An 18,100-nucleotide genomic window follows, 5' to 3' on the forward strand; every position below is an offset into this window, starting at 1 on the left:
ACATGATTACTATTTAACTGGAGGATGATGAAGCATAAAGATACAGGGACTAGAGAGATAGCTTAGTGGTTAAGAGTACTAGCTAGCTACTCTTGAAGAGTACCTGGGTTAAGTTCCTAGCACCCACACACCTCTTACAACCACCTTAAACTCCAGCTCCAGGGGACTCAATACCCTTCTCTGGCCTCCACAAGAGGCCACACATGTGCACACATACATTCATACAGGTAAAACATTTGGTTTTAAAAGCTGATTATGAGGTGACCCTCAAGCCTATTAATACCTAACTATCCAACTAGTTACTTAATAATACCTCCAGAAAAATGAGACCCTAAAATCACTTTGGAGTGGATTAGTGAGTCTGATATTTAGAGTTTTTAAGACACTTCATGCTTTTAAGGCCTTAGAAATCAAAAGAACATAGATACATGGAGTTTACCACTTCAGGGTTAGCTGAGGGAGGAACAGCAGTGAAGTAGAAGAATAACATTAATCAGCAGGTTAGAGTACAAAGTCTGGGAGCAGTGCACGCCTTTAATCCCAGCACTTGGGAGACAGGTATGTAGATCTCTATGAGTTTGAGGCCAGCCTAACAAAGCAAGTTCCAGGATAGCCACAGCTACTACACAGAGAAACTTTGTCTCAAAAAAAAGGCAAGGTTCAAAGACTTTTGACAGTGAGATCAGGTATTTTTACCATGAAAATCAAAGCCAATGAAGACCTGGTAGCTGGGTTCCATGGTGCACACATTTAATCTTAGCCAGAGGAAGGTCTTTATCTAAGTTGAAGGGTATCCTGATGTATATAGCAACTTCCATGCCAGCCAGAGCGCTGTATAGTGAGATCCTGTCTCCAATAACAACAAAGCTCACAAAACAAAATCAGTAATAAAGTTTGTTTTGGGTTTATGTACCCAAGGATTAGAGTCCATAGTAGCAGGGATGGATGGTGGCTGGAGAGGAGCAGGAGGTGGCTCATCACATTTTCAGTCACACAGAAAGCAGAGTGAACTGGAGGTGGGATAAGGCTACAAGCTCCCAAAGCCCACACTTCCACCAGGAAGGCTTCTTGTCCTAAAGGTTCCATAACCTCCCTAAATAGCACCACCAACCAAGGACCGATTGTTCACAGTCCTATGTCTACTTTAATGTTCTAGTTCAAACCATCCCAGCTGTTAGTCTCCAAAAGGTACTAATTAGCCTGGTATGGCTTAGCTGTGGATCAGTTGAAAGAGCTGTATGCTCTAGAGTTAAGATATGTCTTTTGGGGTAGTGGTAGGTCCTTGGGCTTGGAGACTCAGCCTTTGTCAAGAGGTATATTTTGTTTCATTGCTGAAACAAAATGTCTGACAAAAGCAGCTTTAGAAAGGGATTATATATTTTGGCTCACAGTTTCAGCATACAGTCGATGCAGCAGCTTGAGGTAGCTGGTCATTTTGCAGCTTCAGCCGGGATTCAGAGAGAAGTGAAATGTTGGCGTTTAGTTCATTTTCTCCCCTTTATTCAGGACAGGACCCTCAGCTTCATTTACGTAGTTCTTCCCATCTCAGTCCAATTTAGAAACTCCTTTGTAGGCATGCCCAGAAGTTTCTCACCTAGATCCTATCAAATGGACAGTGATAAACATCACAGTGTTGAAGTCCTTGTTAGATATTCTAATTTCAATCATTCTAATTTTCTTTTGCTGCGATAAAACGCTTAAACAACTTGGGGAGAAAAGGGTTTTATCTGCCTTCACGTCCAGGTTGCAGTCCATCACTGAGGGAAGTTAAGATAGTGTGCAGTCTTTTTTACACAGATCAGGACTACCTACCTGCCTGGTGATGGTACCACCAAGACTTTGATATCAAATGTCCTCACATACTTTCTTCCTGTTAGTGCGCTTCCGGACAACTACAGGACTTGATTCTGCAGTAGACCCTGTCCAGATGAAAAATGTCACTTTTGAACATGTTAAAGGGGTAAGTTAAGGTTTTTTTCTTTTGCTTTCTTTGTATTTTGTCTAATTGATACTCTGCATTAGGCTTCCATTTGGTTATACCAAGCTGCCCCAAACTTTTCTTGCAATTTAAAGCTATGAGCCCTGTTTGAATTACAGAAAGTGAATAATTTAGGAAAAGATTGATATGATTGATATTTAAAATTTGAATCATTAATAGGGAGCTGGGGCCTTTCTATTCTTACCGAGGTCTGCAGTCAAACATACATTGAATTTTGGGGGCTAGAGAGATGGTGTAGTGGGTAAGAGCACTTCCTGGTCTTGATAAGACCTACGTTCAGTTCCAGCTACCCACAACTCAAAACTGCTTATACCTCCAGTTCTAGGGAATCCAGTTCATCTTTCGACCTCCATGAGCACCTGTACTCAGCATGCACATACTCTACTCAGGCGCACATAATATTAAAAAAACAAAGCATAGCTAGCTGTCTGTCTGTTCTGTCTGTCTATCTATCTATCTATTCATTTATTTAGGTTTTTCAAGATGGTCTTTCTGTGTAACAGCCCTGGCTGTCCTAGAACTCACTCTGTAGTCTAGCCTGGCCTCTAACTGACAGAGATCCACCCCTCTGCCTCCTGAGTGCTGGGATTACAGGCATGTGCCACCTTTCCTGGTGATAAAGTAAATCTTTAAAAAATTGAATTCTTGTTGAAGCTTTATTTGGTTGGAATATACAATTTTCTGGCTACAGTGAGGATGAAGCAATGTCTAAATATAAAACCAGACATAGGCTGACAACTAAACAACACAATCGAGTAAATTCTGACAAAATTTAAATTCATGTGAGCAAAATAACTTGATTGAATTTAACATAATAGGTTTGCTATTACCCAGTTTTGCCATGTCTTCAAAAACTTACATAACAATCATTTTTTTGCCCAGAAGTTTTGATTATACATGTATATATATAGTACTGCTTCCAAAATAGAAGAACCATTTAGAACATCATTATCTTGATGCTCTTAACCTACCTCACCCAGTAGCTTTTCTGTTGCTCACCTAGAGATACTTTTGCCGCAGAGAGTGGGGGCAGGTAGTATTTATTTTGAGAAATAAATGGTATCTCACGTGTCTTGCTTTATTCTTAGAATTTAAAATCACCATTTACCTATTATTTTAAGTAGATATATTTTAGTCTTTCACTGTGCAGTATTCTTGGGTTTTTTTAGAAAAGTGTTCTTTTTAAGTAACTTATTCAGGTCATTTTGAAGTTTGTATTTGCTTACAAGTACATAAATAATACGTTTCAAGAGTGAGCACATGTTTTTCATCAGTTCTCAGCCAAACAAAAACCATTAGAACACCACAGCCTCCCAGAAGCCTCTTGTTCCTGTCTCCATCAGTGAATGGAGAGTCACCCTTCTGGCAGACACTTCACTTCTACTTTGTGTCCTAATTGCTGCAGTATACACAGAATGCCCTGTTTTGTACCTTCCTTTGTTTAACACGATGTTCATGGTTGGGATCTAGCCATGCTGTGTGAATTTCATATATCCTGAGTATACAGTTTGCATTATGTGGCTGTCAGAATACACTCCTCATTTTAACTAACTCAGACATTTTGGTTGCTTGTAGTTTGGGACTCTAGTATTATATGTACCCCATGCATTTTGATGAACATGTGTCCGTTCTCTTGAGGCTAGGAGTGAATAGACCTTTATTACTTAATATCATTACAAACATTTTAGTAAAAATCTTCCTGTCTCCAATATTTTCTAGAGATACTTTTGGGAAATTTTTTAGAAATGTAATCACAACCTAAACAGTTTAGATTCTCAGATTGCCCTTTGTCTCTCATTTCCCTAATGTTTGAGATTTAGCCTGACCAACAGATTTGACTTGTTTCTCCTGCTGAGTAAAGGTGTGAATGTTAAAGGACTTTGGCATAGTAAGGCTGCAATGTAATTGGAAATAAGGATTGGGTGAAAACCTTTAGCATGTTAAAAATACCTTTCACTGATGAAGGCCAAGTTCACTCAAGTCTACATTAAGTATACGATTACCAAAGAAGCAGCTTTGATAATCTAAACATTATTTGATTATTTGGTAAATTGCACTGTTTAAGGTGGAGGAGGCCAAACAAGAATTACAGGAAGTGGTTGAATTCTTGAAAAACCCACAGAAGTTTACTGTGCTTGGAGGTAAACTTCCCAAAGGTAAGAGATTCTCCCTTTTAACATGATTTGATATAAAACAAAGTAATACGTTACAAATTTTTTTTGATCATATTATAACTGATTGAAATTGGGTTCCTAATTTTTGTTTTTAAAAATTTGTGCTTATTCCACACATAAAGTTCTATAACTACTTTTTAATAAGACATAATGCTTCTTTAAATACTTGGCTGTACATTTACCAAAGAGGATATTTTTCATTAAAAAAAATTTAAAGTTTATGCATATGTTTTGCCGATGTGTATGTCTACCTACCCTGTGTATGCTGGTAGAGGGAAGAAGGGAGCGTCAGATTTTCCCAGGATTAGAGTTACACAGGTTGGGAGTTGCTATGTAGGTGTTGGGAATTGAACCTGGGTAATGTAGAAGAGAATCCAGTTCTCTTAAATATGGAGTCATCTCTCTAAGCTGACATAAAGATATTTTTTCTATAGCATTTGTATAGTTATAACTTGCACTTTTACACGGATATAAAATTGTTAACTTCCCTGCTTATACACAAAATTATCATTTGTTCTAATCTCAGTCTATGTAATGTCACCCCCATCAAATCAAGGTCAGGCATGTATCCAGCGTCACTCTAGGCAGTGATGCTTTTGATCTTATTTGTTTGGTTTTGGTCTTGCCCTGGAGATCAACCTTACTCACCATGTGCATGGTTGGTAAGTGCCATGCCATGTCACTGGACTACACCCAGCTCCGCGGGCTTGTTTTATATGAGAGAAATTTTGAAGATTTTTGTTAAGTGGAACTATGGAAATTGTACTTACAATCTTTGTAATTATGAAGACAAAAAGGTAATTATTTTTAGCATTTGTACTTTTATATAAACATTTATATGATTTTTCTTTTTCTACTAAAAATGGCAGTTTGATGACCACTCTAACCCAGGTTTTGCCCTTCAGTCAGATTGTTCCATAGAATAAATTTGTAAGGGATAGGTGGGTCTGTATCTCAGGCTGTCTACTGGTTATCCAGTATGTATAAAACCCAAGAGTTGATCCCCACCATGGTAGAAACTGAGCCTTTAAACACAACATGTAGGAGGTGAAGCAGGTAAAACAGAAATTTGAAGTTACTTAAAAAAAAGGGGACAAATGTCTAGGAATAGAATTTCTATGTTAAAGGTTATAATTTGTTTTTGTTTATTGTCTTTAAAGATTTGTTTCAGACTTGTAGTTTTAGAGGTTTCAGTCTACAATCCTGACCCATCTTTGAGGTTGGAGGTGAGGCTAAGCATATAGTGCCTGGTAGCACAAAGCTCATCTCACAGTAGAGGACAGAGTGGAGAGGGTGGCTCAGTCACTAGGCACAGCCTATCTTTCCAAGGCCTGCCTTTGCATGTGGCTCAGGATAAAAGACACAAACACAGTCTACCCTTTGAAGGCACAACTGCATGTGGCACAGAATTGGAGATAAAAATCTATCCTTCAATGACCCACCTCTTCCCTCTAGGTTCTGTTTCTAAGTTTTGACAGTCTTAACAGCAGTGGCTTAGGCAGACCTTTAACAGTAGTGATTTCAAATGATCCAGACTCACTGCAGTTTTAAGGCCAGATTTTAGACTTCTGGGAACATCTGGGAGTTCTACAGAGAAAGTAGGAGAATGTTCCCAAAACTTTTCCCTGTTAGGGATACAGTGATATAATATCATAGAATATTAAAAACTATAGTTACACTTAATTTCTAATAAAACGTTATATAAATTTAAATTTATGGAAAAACTTGGAGATATGTATTACGATATATTAAGTCAGTAGTGGTAAGCAGCTTAAGACGGGTATCACTAAAGCATGATAATACCTTCATGCTGCTTTCTAGCTTGTCTCTACTTTTTTTTTAAAATGTTAAAATGTAATATCACTGCAGCTTTATTACTCTTTAATATAAATTATAAAAGTTATATACGAATCGGGATTACTTTTTTCCAACTTACTATGGGAAAACCTTATTGTTATGAAAACTTATAAATATTTGGAAAACCTTGGAATAATAGCAGTTAACACCTATGTATTATCAACATAGACTCAACAGTATTTGACATTTTGTCAAATATTTTTGTTTGCCTGTATGCATTATGTATATTTCATTTCTCCCTTGAACACATGAAGCTATAGATATCAACTATGTGTCACCTGCAAGTAAAGATGCTGCCCTAATCTTACCTAACTCAGCCCAATTTAGTATTACTTGTTTTAGATTGGCTTTTTTTGGCTTTGTTTTTTAGTTTATACCATATGTCTCTAGAAAATACTTTTTAGTAATTTATCAGGATTCTTCCCTTTATATTTGGCTGCTTAATTTTTAGTGTGAATTTTATGTTATAAATTAGTCTATATTCCTTTGCTTAGTACTCTTGTCTTGCCTGTTAATGTGTGGATTTTGTGCGTGCGTGTGCACGCATGCGCGCGCGCGCACACACACACACACACACACACACACACACACACAGAGAGAGAGAGAGAGAGAGAGAGAGAGAGAGAGAGACACACACACACTTTCCCCTTGACTGGACTGAAACTATATAAACCAGGTTGGCTTTGAACTCATGGAGTTCTATTCGCTTCTGCCTCCCTAGTCCTGGAATTAAAGGTATATGCAACCTCTCCTTGCTGTGAATAATATTTAAATGGTACAAGAAAATTAGTTGTAGAAAAAATTTTAAAGTGAAACATCAGAAACTTGTTTATGTTTTGTTTTTTGCCATGTTTGGCAATATTGAACATTACTGTTATTTCTGTTAGAGCAATTAATATTTGTGTTAGAGTTTCTGATTGAGGGGCTTTAAAAGTAATTCCTCATTCTTGTCTCTTTTTCTTCTAGGAATTCTCTTAGTGGGGCCACCAGGAACAGGGAAGACCCTTCTTGCCCGAGCTGTGGCAGGAGAAGCTGATGTTCCTTTTTATTATGCTTCTGGATCAGAATTCGATGAGATGTTTGTGGGTGTAGGAGCCAGCAGGATCAGAAATCTTTTTAGTATGTTTGGTGTATATTGTAGACTCTTGCGTTAGAGCAGCAGTAATGTTTTATTTACCCTTTTCCTGATAATTGGTTTTAATTCCAGGTAACTTAGTGGCGCTGTATGCTTTATTTAAACAGTTTTACATTGTAGGTGTGAAATATGTGCAGTCAATTCTCTTCCACTTTTCTTTGGGTTTAGGAATTGAACTCAAGCCCGTTTTCTACTGAACTATCTTATAGGCCCTGCATTCTTTTCAAAAACAGGCTAAACATTCATAAGGCCTGATAGATGTGCTGCATGAAGTTAGGGAGTGTTGATGTTGAAAAATGCTTGAGAATTTTTTTGTTTTACATTTTATCAATTTCGTAGCGTATAATTAATATTAGCTTCAATTCTGATTATTATATTTGTACAAATAGGAAGAATAGAAAACCAAACTTGACTCTTTGATAGTCTTACAGGTTTTGATATTTTTATGTTCAAAAAGTTATGATTTCTTTCAAGTTATTTTAACATCTTTTGTTTTCTTAGGAGAAGCAAAAGCAAATGCTCCTTGTGTTATATTCATTGATGAATTGGATTCTGTTGGTGGGAAGAGAATTGAATCTCCAATGCATCCATATTCAAGGCAGACTATCAATCAACTTCTTGCCGAAATGGATGGGTAATTGAGCCTTTGTTAAATATGATGTAATATTTTAAAAGTTAGCATTTATACTATTTTTATGTTAATTGAGAGTAACAGATACCTTCTAGTATTTGATATTTACAAACTTGGTTTTATGCAAATTCTTCTCATGGAAGATTTGATAAAATTGTATAGATATTAAATGTTATATGTTTAGGTAACAGTCAAATGTAAGAAGTCAAATTTTTCTTTCAATATCGTTTCCCTTACTAACTGATGATCTCCTCTCATTCATTTATTCATTTATTGTACTTTTAAATGGAAAACTGAGTTAAAACTGGTCTATTTAAAGAAAGATATGGAGTATAGGGATGGCTCAATGGTAGATCTTTTGCTACTAGTGTGTGAGTACCTAAATTAGGTCCCCAGCGCTGACTAATGTATTTTCCCCCACCCCACCCTCCCCACAGACCTAAGGAATAACACACTGGTTTCTGTATAGTTGATGACTGAAAATAAAGAAATGTTGCCTTGAGTAAATTATCTTGGTGGCAGTGTGAGACATTTTGACTAAATAGAAGTCTAATACCTCATAATTTGAATTGGTAAAGTTAAAAATAATTTTTCAAAATTTAAAGAGGAACTGAGCCTTTTCTATCAGTTTGTTTTCCTAAGTAACAGATAGTTTGTGATTTATGTAACCAGAGGCTTATTATCAGCTAAGGTTAGCAATGAATGGTTTTGTATATAGGTATTGTTACATGTAAGCCATACTTCAGTTTTCAGTGAAATGGTATTTTTTTTCTTTCTAGTTTCAAACCTAATGAAGGAGTAATCATTATAGGTGCCACAAATTTCCCAGAGGCATTAGATAAGTAAGTATGAAAAGAAAAATTCTGTGAAGAATATGTGCTACAACATTGTACTAAGAGATGCCTACCACAAAATAACTTGCACAGTTCCATTTATAGGGACCATTCCAAGTAGGTAAATCCAGAGACAGATAATGATTGCTAAAGGCTTAGACAACGTGACCTAATTTGACCAGTGGACAAAGAATTCTTAAGGAAGAAAATAATTCTAAAGTTATATCAAAGTGATATTTGCAAAACCTAATGTATTAAACCCAGGTGGATTATTTACTTTGAATTTAGAACTGTTAGAATTACTACTCAGTAATATTTAAAACATATATCACATTTAAATGGAAAGGTTTTTAAAAGTAAAATTTATAGCATTAAAGATTAGTCCTGGGAGTGAGGCTAGAGATGACCCAGTGGTCCTTGAGAGAACATACGGTCCTTGTCATGGGTCAGAGTTTCGTTCTCATTACCCAGGCTCTCCAGCTTACAGCCACTGCAGTTGGACTCCAGCCCTAGGGCATTGAGCACATTCATTCGGCCACTGTAGGCACCTGCACTAAAGGGCACGTACCTGTGCCTCTTCCATATTTAAAAACAAAAATAAGTTTAAATTAAAAAAACTTATACAAGTTACTTTTTCTTTGATTAGTACCTTGTCTTTTTCTGATATAACAGTTAAGCAGTTAAGAAGGGAGTGTGTCTTTTTAAAAATAACTGTTTTATTTTCTGAGGTTATAATTGTATAATTTTTCCCCCTTCTCTTCCCTTCCTTCAAGTCATCTCATGTAACCCTCACCCCTAACTGACTCTTTTTAAAATTCATTATCTTTTTTTCTTTGTGTGTGTGTGTGTGTGTGTGTGTGTGTGTGTATTTCTAAATACATAAGTGTAACCTATTTAGTGTCTATAGTGTTACCTATATATTTCTTAGGGCTGATTATTTGGGATGCTTTTCCCTGTTTAAGACTTGCTCCTGTTCTCAGCAGTTTTACTTACCTGGAGTTCTTTGTCTAGGGGTGAGACTTGATGAGCTTTCCCCATCCACATTTGCCTAACATAGCATTATCTTTTTGAGGTCATGTTTAGGCAACCACTTTAGTGAAACATGATGAGTATCGCTTCTGACATTTCTAGGAGATACAGTTTTACAAAGTTCCCTGATTCTTTGGTTCATACAGTCTTATCATCCTTTCTTCCAAATTGATCCACGAACCATAGGTGTAGTAGTTGTATTAGTTGGAACTGGGCTCTACAACTCTGCATTTTGATTAGGTTTAATTTTCTGTAATGGTCTCTTATCAGTTGCAGAGAAAGGTTTCCCAGTGAGGGGTGAAGACTACTTTTTTTTTTTTAAGTTGGATATTTCTTTATTTAAATTTCAAATGTTATTCCCTTTACCAGTTTCCTGTCCATAAGCCCCCTATCTCCTCCCCCTCCCCTTCTATAATGGTGTTCCCCTCCCCGTCACCCCCCTTCACACACACACACACACACACACACACACACACACACACACACACACACACACAAACAAACACACACCGCCGACAGTGGTTTAGTCCCTGGAAGCTCTGGTTGGTTGGCATTGTTGTTTTTATGGGGTTGTAAGCCCCTTCAGCTCTTTCACTCGTTTCTCTAATTCCTCCATCAGGGGTCTCGTTCTTGACGACTACTCTTATCAGTAAATATAAGGACAAATATTTAGAATATAACTAGGAAGTGCTGGTTTAGCAAAATAGCAGTTATAGATTCTCCTCTAAGATCCCTTACTATCCCTGGGTAGCTGGCTAGGTTTCCAGTACCAGGGATGATTTCTCTCTTGTCGAGTTGGTTTTAAGTCCAATTAAAGAGCTCTTGGTTACCACTGAAGTGTGCATGACTCTACTGAACTCTTAGGGTTAGTGCCATGCTGATTACTATTGTGCTTCATAGGTGTCATACTTGGGGTACGATAGTTGATTGCTTTTCTCTTTGGAATCTTGCATGTTGCTTTCTAATATGAAAGCTAGTCTTCAGGTAAGAGGCATTCCATTCAGTTTCAGCTCAGGGTCTCTAGGTCTTGTGTCTGAAGTGCATGTGTTTTCTTCCATACAGACTTATTTCCCACCTCTGGTGGGGCAGGAAAGGACACTAGCAGTGGCTTATAATGTTTTGAGAGTCTCTTGGACACTGACCAACAAACCTATGCCTGGCGTTGAGTTCTTTGGTAGATGCTCTATGGTTCTTTAGGAAGTATCACCGACTGATAAGGGACACACACACACACACACACACACACACTGATTTACACATACTATAGATATTTTTAGGTAGACAGTTAAAATATGCTGGGCATTTTGCCACACCCCTTTAATCTCAGCATTTGGAAGAGACAAGCACATCTCTGAATTTGAGGCCAGCCTGGGTTGCATATTGAATTCAAGAATAATAAAGAAACCCTACCTAAAAAAGATTTATATATCATTAGTCAAAAAAAAATTCTGTGATAGACTGATATTGAAGCAGTGCATCCAGTTTCAAGTCTTCAGATGAGAGTATATAACCCGGAACAGCTGCACTAACTAGGAAAGTAAAAAGGGACTATTGGGCAGGAGGCATAGAGAGGAACATGGTCATGAACAAGAGATCCGAAGGGGGCTCTAAATAGGGAGGAGAAGAGAGAGAATGCTGCCTTAGCGGCACACATAATATCCACGTGAACCTTCCTCCCCCCTTCTGTTCATCACTATTTCACCGCAGGTTACACTACGTAGTCCTGTGACTCCTTCCTTAGCTTCTTGAGTCCTGTGGCTATGGTTTCCAAGCTTCTGAGGGAGCTCTCTGAACATTTATATTCAGAATTCTTTCTTATCTTTGGTTGTTATTGTTTCCCCATCATGTGTTGAATGTGTGTTAGCATCTTTGACTCATTAATTTATATATATCTTTTATTTTTTTCCCAGTGCCTTAATACGTCCTGGTCGTTTTGATATGCAAGTTACAGTTCCAAGGCCAGATGTGAAGGGTCGTACTGAAATTTTGAAATGGTATCTTAATAAAATAAAGTTTGATAAATGTGAGTCTAATTTCTTAATTCAAATATTGTTATTTCAGGAAAATGGAAATATATCTAACCATTCTGTTTGGTCCCTATTTAGAACTTTATGGTCCTTTATATTTCAGACCAGTTAATTTTTTGCTCCTTTTTATACCCAATTATATTTGCATTCTTCAGTTTGTATATATATTCAGGATATTATTTTATTCTTGTATCCTGATTCCAAAGGAAATTTGGTTTGGGGTTTATAGATGTGTGTGTGTGTGTGTGTGTGTGTGTGTGTGTGTGTGTGTGTGTGTGAGATATGCATGTATGTATGAAGATGTATGTATAGATTTTAAATCAAAATATAAAATACAGAAAATGGCGCTTCATTTAGGAAGAAAACAAAATATGAAACAAGGCATATATAGATATGGAACACTTGAAGACAAGAACAGTAGTATAAATTGCAGGGTTTTCAAGGATGTTTCCCATCACAAGAGAGACCAAGGTATTTTAAGATAAAATTTTAGAGAAAAGAATTTGGACTGTGGGTTTGCTTTTTCATTTGTGGCTAGGCTGGATATAATGTAGAGTGTATCTACGATATTTATTTTTATCTTTTATGTGTGTAACTGTTTTGTCTGCATGTATTTATACCACATGTGTGTAGTACCAATAGAGGCCAGAAGAGAAGCTGCCTTGTGGATGCTGAGAACTGAACCTGGGTCCTCTGCTAGAGCAGTTGGTACTCTAAAATGCGGCCATCTCTCCAGGCCCAGCATTAGCTATATTTCAAGTTTCTATTTTTAACTTCTTTTTTTTTTCCAGAGCTGGGGTCCGAACCCAGGGCCTTGCTCTTGCTAGGCAAGTGCTCTACCACTGAGCTAAATCCCCAACCCCTCAAGTTTCTAAATTCATTTCAGTAACTGGTTTTCATTTTGTTTTCAAAAAGCTAGTAAAACTTAGAACTTTTCTGGAAGTTTTATTGAAATAATTTATTATTAATAATAATGTTAATTATTACTAATAGTAATTAACATTAACTTAAAATGGCATATTTTGTTAAGTTTTATTAAGTTCAGTTTTAGTTTTAAGATGCGTTTTAAGTTGTAATTTAGATTAATTGTGTTCTTTCTACCTTCAAAATGTGAGTTGAATGAGAAGAGCCTGTATTTAGTGATGGAGATTTATTGTATTCTCTTTTTTTGTAGCTGTTGATCCAGAAATCATAGCTCGAGGAACTGTTGGGTTTTCTGGAGCAGAGTTGGAGAATCTTGTGAACCAAGCTGCATTAAAGGCAGCAGTTGATGGAAAAGAAATGGTTACCATGAAGGAACTAGAGTTTTCCAAGGATAAAATTCTAATGGGTATGTTTTCCTTCTGCAGTTCATCTTTTTCTTTTGTTTTTTACCCTGCCTTACCTTTTTATTTTTGAGCCTGACTTTCATTCTATAATCTAAGCTGGTAAATTGGATCTCACTTTCACTATATATATCTCAGGCTGGCAGGGCACTCCTGCTAGTCATTCTGTCTCTGCCTTCTCACTGCCATGTTTCTGTCCTCTGAAAGGACTGCTCGCTTCCTTGCTTTCTTTTCCTTTCTTCCTTCCTTCCTTCCTTCCTTCCTTCCTTCCTTCCTTCCTTCCTTCCTTCTTTCCTTTGCATGAGTGTGCGTGCGTGCGCGTGTGTGTCTGTGTCTCTGTGTGTGATTTGTCTGGTTTGCTTTCCCCTTATCACAGAGAATCATGGGCTTACCTGATACTTAATATTTTCTTGCCTCTGGAGTGATGGGACTATAGGCTACCATATGCAGCAGTTAAGTATACTGCCCTATATGTTATTTATTTTAGGACCAGAAAGAAGAAGTGTGGAAATTGATAACAAAAACAAAACTATAACAGCCTATCATGAATCTGGTCATGCTATTATTGCATATTACACAAAGGATGCAATGCCAATCAATAAAGCTACAATCATGCCACGAGGGCCCACACTTGGACATGTAAGTTTCTTATAGCCCTTCCTCCCATTACCGTGCTAGTAACTCAGAGGCTCATGCATATGACTCAAGCTCTCACCACCGTTTTGTTTGTTTACTTGTTTTGTTTGTTTTCTTTGAGACAGGGTTTCTCTTCTCATTTTGTAGCTCAGATTGGCCTAGAAGAGTCCATGTAGCCTAGAACTTGTAATTCTCTTGCCTTGCCTTCATAAATCCTGGGAACACATATTTGAGCCACCTTGCCTACTATATCTCATTTTCTTGTTTTAAACTTCATTTTCAAATACAGCTTTCTAGAAGCATATATAAGAGATTGCAAATTTCTAATGATTTTTATCCCTTTTGATTTTGTGACTAACACTGAAATAAGATCATTTGCTATAATTTTCTATCAAAGTAGATTCATAATATATCAGGTATTATATATGTATACTGAAATGTAATGGTATAGTCACTATTGACTATAATTTTTAAATATCTAAGTGAGCTACTACACATAAAGACATACTATATGTCATAGTGGCTGGTTTCATAGTTGTTCCAAGATATTTGTTAGTACATGTTTCAGTCTTAAATATTTCTGTGTAGCTGGGAAAAAGTCCTCTTGCAGCATGATGCACTTTTTTTTTTTTTTTTTAATTTCACAGAGCTTTATTGGGTAGGACAGAGGGCCACATTTCTACCTGTTTACCCACCAAACATTTAAACTGCTATTGCTCTGAGATCCCTGGTGATCTTCATGATCTCCATTGGAGCTTGAAGAGAGTATGATCAGGAAAGCTCAAAGCTTCCTTCCTTAAGCACAGGCAATATTATTTACAGTTCACCTTCACACTGGAAGTGAAAATCATACTGGAATTTATCACTAAACCAAATTTACTTTTCCTTCTTAAATGTCTTTGCTACTCAGTTTCACTTTTCTGGTGACTTCTTGTTCTTAATTTCTTGGTGTATACAATGTCTTCATCCTTCTTCAGAGTTTTTGCATCTTTCTTGGCCCCTCGAGTTACTCTTGGCTTAGGTTCATTGTCCAAAGTGACTCTAGTTTGTCTGGATCTCAGACACCTAACATCTGAATCTCCAGAGACTCCTTTCTCTTGCTGGGTCTTTATCGAGATTTCTGCACCTGATTTGCTTGTTTTCTCTTCTGCTTCATGAGGCTGGGGAATCTCAGTCTGTCCTCTAGACCTCAAACATGTTCTTTTCCCACTGACTTTGCCCAGAGATGAAGACTTCTTGGTTCCATTATCTGGATTCTGCAGCTCTGTCTCCTGGGAGATCTTCATTGTTTTCTCATTTTTCTTTATCTCAACCTTCTCTGCAGACGCATCAAACTTGGGGCTTGGCTGTTTTTCAGTTTTCTTTCGGTACCTAGAGCTCTGGGGTATTTTCTGATCTGGAGTGACAGGGTTCTCTCTTTTGGCTTCCATTTCTTCTGTTTGCATAATGGTGCTAATGTGCTCTTCCACACGTTCACGTTTATGTGACACACTTCTCAGGTGTTTCACCTTCACCGGCTCAGGTGATACGTGCCTCTTGGTAGAAGCAGCCCTTTGTTTCTTATGTACAGGTTTCTCATATGTTGCTTCCTGCTTTGGGGTTACAGAGCACAAAGCCCTGGTTCTCAAAACTCTTCCATCTCTTGCAGACTTCCTGTGGGGGGACAGGTAAAGGTTGCTTTTGCTTTGTAATGCTGCAAGGTCACTGGTATCCATCAACACTTCTTTGGGGTCCTCTGTAGAGGTCCTCAGCACTCTTCTGCATGTTCTCAGAGGTTTCATTGAGTCTGGCTTTTGCTGTAGAGTGCCCTTAACAATACTAGTGTCATGTTTTAGTTTCTCAGAGTGATCTGATATTTGTGTTATTTCTTTGGAGTCACCCAGGACTTCAAGAGTTTGAGTCCCATTCTTACGTGTCCTTAGCTGCCTTTTGCTGTCAGTTTCTTTGGCTATTGTATCTAATGTCTGCTTTACAGGTGCCTTTGAAGCTTTGGTGCCATTGTCATCAATTTCAGTGACCTTTCAGGATCGCACAGTTTGCCTTGATGTTGGCACTGTCTTCCTTACTGCTGAAGGCTTGTCTGCCTCTACTTTCCCATGTCTTGTCCTGGGACGTCTTGGTGAGGGCTGGAGGCTCTCAACTTGCTCTGGTTGTAGAGAATTACAGGTCATCTGTGTGGGTTCTTTATCACTTGCAGATTCCTCAGTGTGACCTAGGGTTTGGATTGGTCCTTTGAGACCAGCCAATTCTACGGTCTGTGCCTTTTCCTTGGGTATCCTCCGTGGCCTCTTGCTGACAGGCATACTTGCTACTGGGTCAATTTTCTGCTCTGTAGACTTCTTAAGCTCTTCAACATTTATCCTGTTACCCATGGGCTCTCTGAGTCTGCTCCTGGTTTCCCTGGCTGGTTGCTTTCTCTGTGCTGTGGGCTCTTCCACACCCACTTTGAATAGTTGTATTCTGAGCTGCTTCTTTAAGCCTACTAAGGTTTTCTTCTCTTCTGGTTGTGGAGATTTGCAAGACATTCTTGTGGCAATTTCCTCTTGGAAACTAGTCAGCTCCTCCAAGGGTTGGGTCTTTTCCTTAACTGTTCTTGGTTGGTTCCTCCTGCCGGTTAAACTTATGTCTGGGTCTTGTTTCTGTGCCGAAGACTCCTTAAACTCATCTACACCATTACTACTATCTATGGGCTCTTTGTGTGTGTTTCTGGCTTGCCTTAACACTCTTGAAGTCGTTCTTTGTGGTATGGGCTCTTCAGTCACACCCAGTCTCCTGAGTCGTCGTCGTCTTGGCTGTATCTCTGAAGTTGTATCCACAGGTTTTGGAGATTTGCTGCGCATCTTTGTGGTTTTGTCAACAATAACTGAGTCCATTACAAGCATGGAGCTTGGCAGAGCTCTTGGAAGCCAGGCAGATCCTCTAGGGTCTGTGGCTTTTCTGCTCTTGCAATTCTTTGCCTCTTGCTGCCAGGTAAATTGACTGCTGTGTCCAATTTCCGCTTTACAGATTGCTTCCTTGCTTTAATGACTTTCTCTTCACCTCCTGGTGCTCTAGATGAGTCCACAATTTCCCCTGGCATTTTTGGATGCATTCCGTCTTCTGACAGTTCATTTTTCACATAAACATTCCTAAGACGAGTTCTGAGCTGTCTACCTGAGATTACTGAAGTATCTATTGGCTCTGGTGGTGGAGAACTGCCTGGCATTCTTGCAAGATTGTCCAGTGTCACTAAATCCTTGTTCTGTCCTGGTGTCTTGGACAGTCTCTTTGTGCTTGCTGGGGTTCTGACTGGTAGTGGTTGTGAAGATTCCAGAGACATCTTTGCTCTTTCATCAACAGTCACAGGGTCACTGGCACCAGCTGGTGTTTGGAAGAGTTCTTGGAAGCCATGATGCACTTTTATATAGAGGGTTTTCTTTGTTTTTCATGTTGATTTTTGTCATTGAGTTACTTGGTGACCATGTCTTTTGAATCTCTTGGCTTTTAGCATTATACTGAGTACTGTCTATGGGAAAAATTAAGTGACTTTGGTTATGAGTGTAACTATTTCAGAAGTGTGTCTGATTTCCTTTCTGTCACTATGAAATTGCACAGGTATCACTGTTGCCTGAGAATGACAGATGGAATGAAACTAGAGCCCAGCTGCTTGCACAGATGGATGTTAGTATGGGAGGAAGAGTGGCAGAGGAACTCATATTTGGAACCGATCATATTACAACTGGTTGGTTTTTGATGAGTATTTTCTTCAAATTCATGTTCATTCTTTTAAAGATATTTTCAAATTTTGTTTCTTTTTTTAATCTAGGTGCTTCTAGTGATTTTGATAATGCAACAAAAATTGCAAAGAGGATGGTTACCAAATTTGGAATGAGTGAAAAGGTAGTTGGATTTGCCATGTGGTCCTCTGATAACTTTATTAGTTGATAACATTTCTTTTCTTGTCTGATTCCTAATTAGTTTGTCACTTATTCTAAGCATTGCTCTGATTAGTAATAGTTTTTTCTGCTTAATCATCATGAATTAAGAAAGTATAAAATAAAACATTTAGCTCATCATTTCACATTCCTACTTTATCTTTGCAGTTCCTGAGGCAACTGAAGCATTAGATTTGGGCAAGCCGCCAGGGTTTTCTGAAAAGACACTTAAAGGACTTAAATTTTTATATCCTATTCACACTTGCTACTTTGGTTTGTTTTCATAGTTTCCAAAGAATGATACTTCATTGTGTTCAACATTTTATGTTGCATTTTTTTGTTTCACACTGCCACACATATTTGTTTATATATAGGCTGGTACTTACTGGGCTAGATTTCTTGGTAATAATTTGTTCAATTACTTTATCCATTTGGTATTAGCTTGGAGTTATGACCTACAGTGATACAGGAAAGCTAAGTCCTGAAACTCAATCGGCCATTGAACAAGAAATAAGAATCCTTCTACGGGTAATACTTTTC

The 18,100-nt window shown here is 37.9% G+C and overlaps 1 protein-coding gene across 2 annotated transcripts in view; it reads left to right on the forward strand.

Moving 5' to 3' along the window:
* Positions 1-18,100, forward strand: part of Yme1l1 (YME1-like 1 ATPase) — a 40,191-nt gene that overhangs the window by 18,517 nt on the left and 3,574 nt on the right. For both annotated transcript variants that reach the window (XM_006254369.5, NM_053682.2), the window contains 11 exon segments: positions 1,878-1,960; positions 4,065-4,155; positions 6,997-7,149; positions 7,667-7,799; positions 8,576-8,638; positions 11,569-11,681; positions 12,860-13,015; positions 13,498-13,649; positions 17,241-17,367; positions 17,452-17,525; positions 18,002-18,088. In XM_006254369.5, coding sequence (XP_006254431.1) covers positions 1,878-1,960; positions 4,065-4,155; positions 6,997-7,149; positions 7,667-7,799; positions 8,576-8,638; positions 11,569-11,681; positions 12,860-13,015; positions 13,498-13,649; positions 17,241-17,367; positions 17,452-17,525; positions 18,002-18,088 — 1,232 coding nt within the window.

This window comes from Rattus norvegicus, chromosome 17, assembly GCF_036323735.1.
Source record: "Rattus norvegicus strain BN/NHsdMcwi chromosome 17, GRCr8, whole genome shotgun sequence".
NCBI classification, from domain to species: Eukaryota; Metazoa; Chordata; class Mammalia; order Rodentia; family Muridae; genus Rattus; species Rattus norvegicus.